Below are 8,454 nucleotides of genomic sequence, written 5' to 3'. Positions count from 1 at the left end.
ACGGGGCAACCGTCTCTGCACGCGCCTCAAGCCTGCGAAGGAAAAACAGAAAAAAGAAAGTAAAAAAAAAATGTGCCGGCAAAATAATAATATTCCGATAATGGGCAACGCGCCAAAGGCAAAGGGGGAAAGGAAAAACGAACTGAAAGCGAAGCGAGTGAGAGAAAAAAGCGAGTGACGGAGCATCCATTCTCTCTCTTCATCACAAAACAAACACCCAGCGGCGAGTGGTTTACAAACCCTAATTTCCCAAAATTCCTCAACTCTCTGCCCCACTCGCGGCGACAATCCCCACTCGCCCGCGCTCTCTGTTTCAGCTTCTTCACTCCCCCAGAGATTCTCTATATCCCCTGCACTTTCAGGTTTTACTTTGTTCCGCCTCACTCTCTTCAAACCCATCACGAAAAAATGTTTCTTTTAGATTTTTCTTTCGTTTTTGACTCTGTGATTTGCTTGTCATTTTTGGCCACGTTGAATCTTGTTATGGTTGCTGTAATGTCTGCTTGCGTTTGTATGGGGTGAAATTACTGTCCGTGTCAATCATGTTGTTTGTTTCTCGAGAAAGTGCGGGAGAGTGGAGGTTGGTGTTTCGGGTTTTTCGTGTGGAGCAATGGAAGGAATGTCGACGACGGTGGAAATTTTATGAAATTCCATGTCAAGTTTTGAGCTGCTGGCAGTGTATGTGTATCGTGTTCTCTGGGCTGCGTCTAAGTTCAAGTTCGATCTCCTGTGGTTTGATGGTGGCCAAATTACGCGGGGAATTTGGCGAATTTTAGTATGAACGATCTCCTCTGGCGAACTTCAACACCGAGAGGGATGCTACTAAATTACTGTGGCGTCAGATTGAATTCGAGGGTAACCTATAACTTTACTTAATATCATGACTTACTGCCTGGGACATGGGGACATGGGTAGTGCCGGAGTCACCTTGAATGATCCTTCAACTTTCTAATTCAATGGCTTATGATGCCTAAAATTATACTTAGTTGATCTGTTCATAATACAAAAGTAGCTTGTATCTGGTCACTTTTGATATAATCTTTAAGCTACGTGCCAGTCCAAAGCTCAGCCCAATGACCTTTCTCTTAGTTTTTGTCTCAAAGCTGACCAATTTAGGTAACGACAGATTGCTAAGTAAACATGTATGAGTGAAGCGATGGTACCATTCTAGCGTCTTGTATTACGTGAAGTTGAATTACTTTATGTGTCCTTTTCCATTGTTCAGTAGAATGCTCGAGAGGAATGCTTTTGGCAACAGGGGGAAGGTTCAGTGGAGTAGGGTTCCTATTATATAATTTCAGGAAATATGGATATAATGTACCAGTAGAAATCTACAATTGATGTATCAGAAATTTGCTTCTTTGTGTCTAATAGTGTGAGCTTTATTTACAAAGCACTTTGCAGATATTCTATTGTTTTTATTTGTCCCTTTCTTCCTATTCTTCTTTTTGTTGCAGGTAGAGGACTAATCATTGTCTTTCCTACTATATCGAGTAAAAAATTATGTGTGTGTATAGCTTTTCCTTATTTATTGTTACCTTGCAAAGTGTTCTGCCTTCATTTTAAATTATTATTATTATTTTGTAAATAGACCACAATGGAGGTGAGGATAATAAAACCTCATGTGATATTCCATGCATGGGGCAGTTTCTTTGGAAGAATTATGTTGTATGTCTGACTCGAGTATGATTTCACAGATAAAAAGTAGTAATCTTGTACAGGTCTTTTTCATTTGTTGTGAAAGTTTGCAATCTTGACAGCAGATGGTTCAAAATATCATTATCTAGATATATATACGAGAGTGGACATATTCTGTTGCTATCCCAAGATATTAAATGTTATTTTCTTTACAAGCAAACAGCCTTTGATTTCGTGAAATAATGTTATTGAGTTCACTAGCAAGCAAGCAGCAAAAACATGTGACAACATGCTCCATAAGTTATGGGCATAGTAGGTATTGACCCTATAACTTAAGAGGCTGTGAAATTTTGTTGGCAGGTTAGATGGCCATGCTTTATATGTAATCAAGTAAAAATCAAAATTTAGTCTTTGAGATGTTTACTATTTAATTAATTAATGTCCATTTCAGGTATCTCCGAAGTTCATTAGCCACCGACGCTTCTCATCATGGATATAGATCTTAGGTTACCTTCCGGTGAGCATGACAAAGATGAAGAACCAAATGCAATTAATAACATGTTGGATGTAGAAGAGAAACTTCATAATGGAGATATTGAGAGTGGAAATATGGTTGATGCTACAGATGCAATGCACGTTGAAGATGGTGGAGATTTGAATTCCCCAATGTTAGATATGGCAATGTTTAAAGATGACACAAATCTAGAACCACTTCCTGGTATGGAATTTGAATCACATGGTGAAGCATATTCCTTTTACCAGGAATATGCTCGCTCTATGGGATTCAACACGGCAATACAAAATAGCCGTCGTTCAAAGACATCAAGGGAATTTATTGATGCAAAATTTGCTTGTTCTCGTTACGGTATTAAGAGAGAGTACGATAAATCCTTCAACCGGCCACGTGTAAGGCAAACTAAGCAAGAAAGTGAAAATGCAACTGGTCGACGAGCGTGTGCAAAGACAGACTGCAAAGCAAGCATGCATGTGAAGAGGAGGGCAGATGGTAAATGGGTTATACATAGTTTTGTTAAGGAGCATAACCATGAGCTTTTACCAGCTCAAGCTGTCAGTGAACAAACAAGAAAGATGTATGCTGCAATGGCTAGGCAATTTGCTGAATACAAAAGTGTAGTAGGTCTCAAGAATGACTCCAAGAATCCATTTGATAAAGTTCGTAGTTTGGCCTTTGACGTGGGAGATGCAAGGACTTTACTTGACTTTTTTACCCAGATGCAGAATTTGAACTCTAACTTTTTTTATGCTGTAGATATTGGTGAAGATCACCGGCTAAGGAATTTATTTTGGATTGATGCAAAAAGTAGGCATGACTATATTTATTTCAATGATGTAGTGTCTCTTGATACTACCTATATCAGAAATAAGTATAAGTTGCCCCTTGCTTTCTTTGTTGGGGTGAATCAACATTATCAATTTATGTTGATTGGATGTGCTTTGCTATCAGATGAAAGTCCAACAACATATGCTTGGCTGTTGCATACATGGTTGAAAGCAATTGGTGGACAGGCTCCAAAAGTTGTTATCACTGACCATGATAAAGTCTTGAAGTCAGTTATTCCAGAGGTGCTTCCAAATGTTTATCATCACTTCACTTTGTGGCATATATTCGGAAAGATTTCCGAAAACCTTGGTAATGTAATAAAACAGCATGAGAATTTTATGGCAAAATTTGAAAAATGCATCTATAGGTCATGGACAAATGAAGAATTTGAAAAAAGATGGTGGAAACTGGTTGAAAGATTTGAACTCAAAGAAGATGAACTGGTTCAGTCCTTGTGGGAAGGTCAAAGACACTGGGCACCAATGTACGTGAAGGATGTATTTTTGGCTGGAATGTCTGCGGCACAGCGGTCTGAGAGTGTAAATTGCTTCCTTGATAAGTACTTGCATAAAAAGACCACTGTGCTGGAGTTCGTGAAACAGTATGAAACAATTCTACAGGATAGGTATGAAGAGGAAGCAAAAGCTGACTCTGATACATGGAACAAACAACCCACTTTAAAATCTCCTTCACCATTTGAGAAAAGTGTTTCAGGGCTGTACACACACGCAGTATTTAAAAAGTTTCAAGTAGAAGTTTTAGGTGCCGTTGCTTGCCATCCTAAGAGGGAAAAGCAAGATGAGAAAAGCATTACCTATCGAGTTCAAGATTTTGAAAAGAATCAAGACTTCATTGTTGATTGGAATGAATTGAAGTCAGAAGTTTCTTGTCTATGCCGGTTGTATGAATATAAAGGTTATCTTTGTAGACATGCAATGATTGTTCTTCAAATTTGTGGCCTATCTGCTATTCCAGCTCAATATATTTTGAAGCGGTGGACGAAAGATGCTAAAAATCGACAATTAATGGGAGAAGAATCTGAGCCACTACAGTCTCGGGTGCAGCGTTACAATGATCTATGCCAGCGAGCATTGAAATTGATTGAAGAGGGATCTTTGTCCCAAGAAAGTTACAGTATTGCAGTACATGCACTTGATGAAACGCTTGGAAATTGTATAAGTGTCAATAATTCCAATAGAACTCTTTTAGAACCTGGTACATCAGCAGCTCATGGTCTACTCTGTATTGAAGAAGACAATCAGATTAGAAACATGGGCAAGACAAGCAAGAAAAAGAATCCAACAAAGAAGAGGAAGGTTAGTTGTTTTAAGTGTGGGTGTCTGTGATTTTTTTTAATTTATTTAAGTATTACATCTTGAAAATGATATCTTTGAATCGCAGGTGAATGCTGAGCCTGATGTCATGACTGTTGGAGCACAAGACAGCTTGCAGCAGATGGTTTGTCTATTATTATTATTGTTGTTGTTATCCATGTCAATTTTCAATTTTTGCTTATATTTGCCCTACTCATTTTTGGTATATTATAAAATACCTAAACACCATAATTGGACCCCAAGGGTTGACTCTTGGAGTTAATAAATTTATGTTAATTTCAAAATATCTTGGAGCAACCTACCTGAGATACTGAAATACTATGATTTCTTTTTCCTTTTGAAATTGGTACTGAAGAATAAATATCACTCCATAGAAAATTAAATCAATAGAAGTAAGAGGGGATCAGTCGTCGCCCCAATTTAGGCCTCAAGGATTTGTAGGAACATGTTGACATAATTTCTTTTGTCTTCAAACAGTCTTTTGCTTCTTTCAATCAATCATAATAATAGATTTAATATCATTCCTTTGTAAGATTTGGCTTTACCAATTATGAACTGCCACCAAACAAAATAAATTTCAGTAATTAAACTTGTTATACCATTAGGGAGAGTCGGAGATGGTTAGAGAGATAAACAGTTTCACGGAAATAGTCCAGCAAGAAAAAACTAGCAAAAACTCAAAAAAAGTGATTAATGTTTCCTCCACCTCATTTGCGGTCGATAAACATCTGAGAGGAGAGGGGCAGGCCCTGATTTCCTTCTTGTAATTTGTCCCGAGTGTCGTTACTTTTGAGAACTAAGGACCAAAGGAAGAATATTTCTCATTCAGAGCTTTTCCTTTCAAAATCAGCGTGAAAAGGTCCCTTGATGTTTTTTTCTGTATTCATGAGGTGCAAAGTCAGATTTTGAGGAAAGAAAAGTCTCCAGAACCTGCAATCTTCCAAATCCTGCTAAAAAATTGAGATGACCACCCAATCATTTTCTTATTGAAGTTGATCGAATCTTCCACTTCTATTTTCTGGAAACTCTTTCTAATTTCTTAATTCCAGCAATCTTTCACAGTTAAATTATTGGATGTTCTAGTGCTAGTCTCTGGTTTTGGGCTTTGCCAATGTACAAATTTATATTTGGAAAAAAAAAAAAGAAAGGACTTGGGCATTATAATTGATTAAAGGTTTTTTTAAAATATGTTTTTGTTTAAAGATAAGCTACAAAGTATTATCATTATGTAGCCGATTCTTTTCCCTTTCTTATTTTCAGGATAAATTAGCCTCAAGAGCAGTAACCCTTGATGGCTATTTTGGCACACAGCCAAGTGTGCAAGGAATGGTATGATTTTCTTGAGTCTCTTTTTACTATCTTAACTAGTGAACTGGCAAAGTTTTTAGTTCTATGAGCTCTTATCTTCGCAGGTACAGCTTAACTTAATGGCACCAACCCGTGATAATTATTATGGAAACCAACAGGCCATTCAGGGGCTGGTAAGCTTTATGGATACACAAAAAAATATATGCGTGGGTACAGACTTTAGTATAAAATACATAAACTCTTCATTTATTTCTTATTTATTAGTAACTATTTGAAATTCTGGGTTCTTCTATTTATAGGGGCAATTAAACTCAATAGCACCTAGCCATGATGGTTACTACGCTGCTCAACAGAGTATTCACGGACTGGTATGTTACATTTTGAGACAGCTGTTGTTCAGCCTATTTGTATTCAAGTCGTCACATTTTACAATTCCTGCAGGGACAAATGGATTTTTTCCGAGCGCCAACTGGTTTCACCTATAGCATGCGGGTTAGTTAACCGAACACAATGGATATCTTCCACTGTATTATGCAATTTTTATGTCATCCACATTCAATACATTTCCTTGTGGCAGGATGATCCAAATGTACGAACTACTCAGTTGCATGATGATGCATCAAGACATGCATGATTAATCACTAATCTTAGTGAAGGTGCTTCACAAGTGGAAATAAATGTAATCTATTTGTATTTAGCCATAAAATGAACTCTGCACATTAAGAATCAGTAATAACAGATCATTTTGCAGGTGCAGGGAACAGCACATTCTTCTAGTGTCTTTAAAATAGAATGTACCTTGCCAAGTTAGTGGCTGGAGATGTACCAAATGTTGGTCCTTCTTAAGTGATTGTATCATATAAAAGAGTATGCTGTATCTCATCATTGCCAATTATTTTACATGGTTCTTACTGAAAGATGATAATACCAATACAGCCTAGAGTTATTTGTATTTGTAATTGTTTGACCCAAATTGAATTAGTTGGAAACAAAACGTATTCGAGTACGAGCTGAACTGTTAGTTTCTTGTTTTAAGGTGTAACTAGAGTAGGTAGAGCTGGAATAACTGGTTTCTGGTTCAACAATTTTTGAGTAAGATGGAATAGAACTTAGAAGGAACACTTGCTCTGTGGACACAGGTCCAAGGAGAAGCAAAAGGTTTTTAAATCAAAGCCTTCTTATGGAGATGGTGGTTAGAGCAAGATATCAGAGTTTTTTTCCATGAGAAATAGGAAGTGGGAAGGAATTTTTTGGTCTCAATCCCAATCCCTTTTGTAGTTATACTCTTTTGTCATGAAATACTCCTTGGAGCAGTGTTTTGTAAGCTCATTTGGTTTTGAGTTTATTCTGGTTTCTGCTGTACATGAATGAAAAATTTTGTTTGTTAATTTGGGTTGAGTAACAGGATATGCATTTTCCATGTGGAGCAACTCAGCATCACTTTGGAAAGGAATAGAGTCTGATTTGGAACTGAGCTTTTGTTGAGGAAGTCAAGCCATGGTCTCTCTCTCTCTCTCTCTCTCTCTCTCATTTAGATTAAGCATTGGAAGTTCATTAATATGGTTCTTTATTATGAATATTGTATTCATATTTTACAGGAGTGATGCTTATGGAGCAATTCAGAAGGTATCGCTGGAGCATTTTCAAGTCAGAAGAGTAATATACTTGCAGAAAGAGGAGCAAAATAGGTTTGTTGCATGTGGTGTAGAGTTATATTTCTCGACCTCTATTTTTTTTTTTCATAACATCCTTTTTTCTTTCAACTTTAATTCAATTTATTGACTTGAAATGCAAGTATACATAACATATATATGTATGCGTGTATAATGATATTTAGACACAAAAGAGCATGTACCAAAAAAAAAAAAACAAAAACAAAAGAAAGTTTGAATAAGAGCTAAAATTTTGTTTTACGGAAGATTAGAGGAATTGTCTCATGGATAAATTAATTGACATATTTATAATTATAAAACTTTCTTTTTTAAATAAAAGAAAAACACTCCAAGGTTTTAAATGTTGATAAATGCAGAGGTTTAAATTTCATGAAAATGTGGATGGAAATATTAAGAAACTATTGATAGATATTTTTGGAAAGGTTTAAAAAAAAAAATTCTAAAAAAATATTTCAAACAATCATTCTATCATTTTAAAATAACTTGAAAAATGATTAATATTAATGTTATGATGACTTTTTTTTTTTGTTATATCTTTCATATTTTGTCCACTTTTTTCAATATTAAGAAAATGTCGATTTACTCTTAATATTGATGTCATATTTAGGGCAAATGACTACTTGTCAAATGGATGTTTAATATTTTGACTCTAAATTCGATGTGTCTAAAAATTTGATAGATAATTTGATTATATATATATATAATGATTATAAAATTAAAAAGGAAGAATAGAAAAGTTCAATAAAAATTGTTGGCAATTATAACAAAAGTGAAACGTCTGAGATTTCAATTTTATGAAAATGTTGATGGAAATATTGTGTTTATGAGTATTTTTTAAAAAATCATAAAATAAAAATCTAAATAGATAAAAATTTTCCTCTTTTTAAATAGATTAACTATTAGTAATATCAAATATAATATTATGTTCATGTCAGGGACTGTATTAGGGAGATCCAACGATGAACAGCAGTCCAAAAAAGCTATGTTAGTGATATTTTTATATTTTTACATTTTATCAGATTTTTGTGATACCATAGAAATTTTGATTCACTTCTTTTATATTGATTTCAAACGGATATGACATGTGCACGGAAATTCAATATTCTACTACCAACCATCTCTTTTTGCTTCCTTTTTTTTGTAGTTCAACAATTTATAA

At 35.3% G+C, this 8,454-nt stretch overlaps 1 protein-coding gene across 5 annotated transcripts; it reads left to right on the top strand.

The window, feature by feature from the left end:
• Positions 1 to 135: 135 nt before the first annotated feature.
• Positions 136 to 7,540, top strand: FHY3 (far-red elongated hypocotyls 3). Of its 5 annotated transcripts, XR_002601066.2 has the most exons (10): positions 136 to 362; positions 2,090 to 4,296; positions 4,382 to 4,438; positions 5,575 to 5,643; positions 5,727 to 5,795; positions 5,922 to 5,990; positions 6,064 to 6,114; positions 6,200 to 6,301; positions 7,028 to 7,122; positions 7,221 to 7,540. XR_002601066.2 is itself a non-coding variant. In XM_022280717.2 (9 exons), exons 2-8 carry the CDS (start codon positions 2,128 to 2,130, stop codon positions 6,254 to 6,256), a joined length of 2,541 nt encoding a protein of 846 aa, XP_022136409.1. In that variant the 5' UTR covers positions 136 to 362; positions 2,090 to 2,127; the 3' UTR covers positions 6,257 to 6,301; positions 6,374 to 6,628. The 5 variants fall into 5 exon arrangements, 4 of the variants coding, with proteins under 4 accessions (XP_022136409.1, XP_022136406.1, XP_022136407.1 ...); XM_022280717.2 differs by lacking the exons at positions 7,028 to 7,122; positions 7,221 to 7,540 and adding an exon at positions 6,374 to 6,628; XM_022280714.2 differs by lacking the exons at positions 7,028 to 7,122; positions 7,221 to 7,540 and having other exon boundaries at positions 137 to 362; positions 6,200 to 6,628.
• Positions 7,541 to 8,454: the final 914 nt, after the last annotated feature.

The sequence above is a fragment of the Momordica charantia genome, assembly GCF_013281855.1.
Source record: "Momordica charantia cultivar OHB3-1 chromosome 10 unlocalized genomic scaffold, Mcharantia_2.0 BLBB01000010.1, whole genome shotgun sequence".
In the NCBI taxonomy this organism is placed as follows: Eukaryota; Viridiplantae; Streptophyta; class Magnoliopsida; order Cucurbitales; family Cucurbitaceae; genus Momordica; species Momordica charantia.
This window is presented reverse-complemented; position numbering and strand designations above follow the sequence as displayed.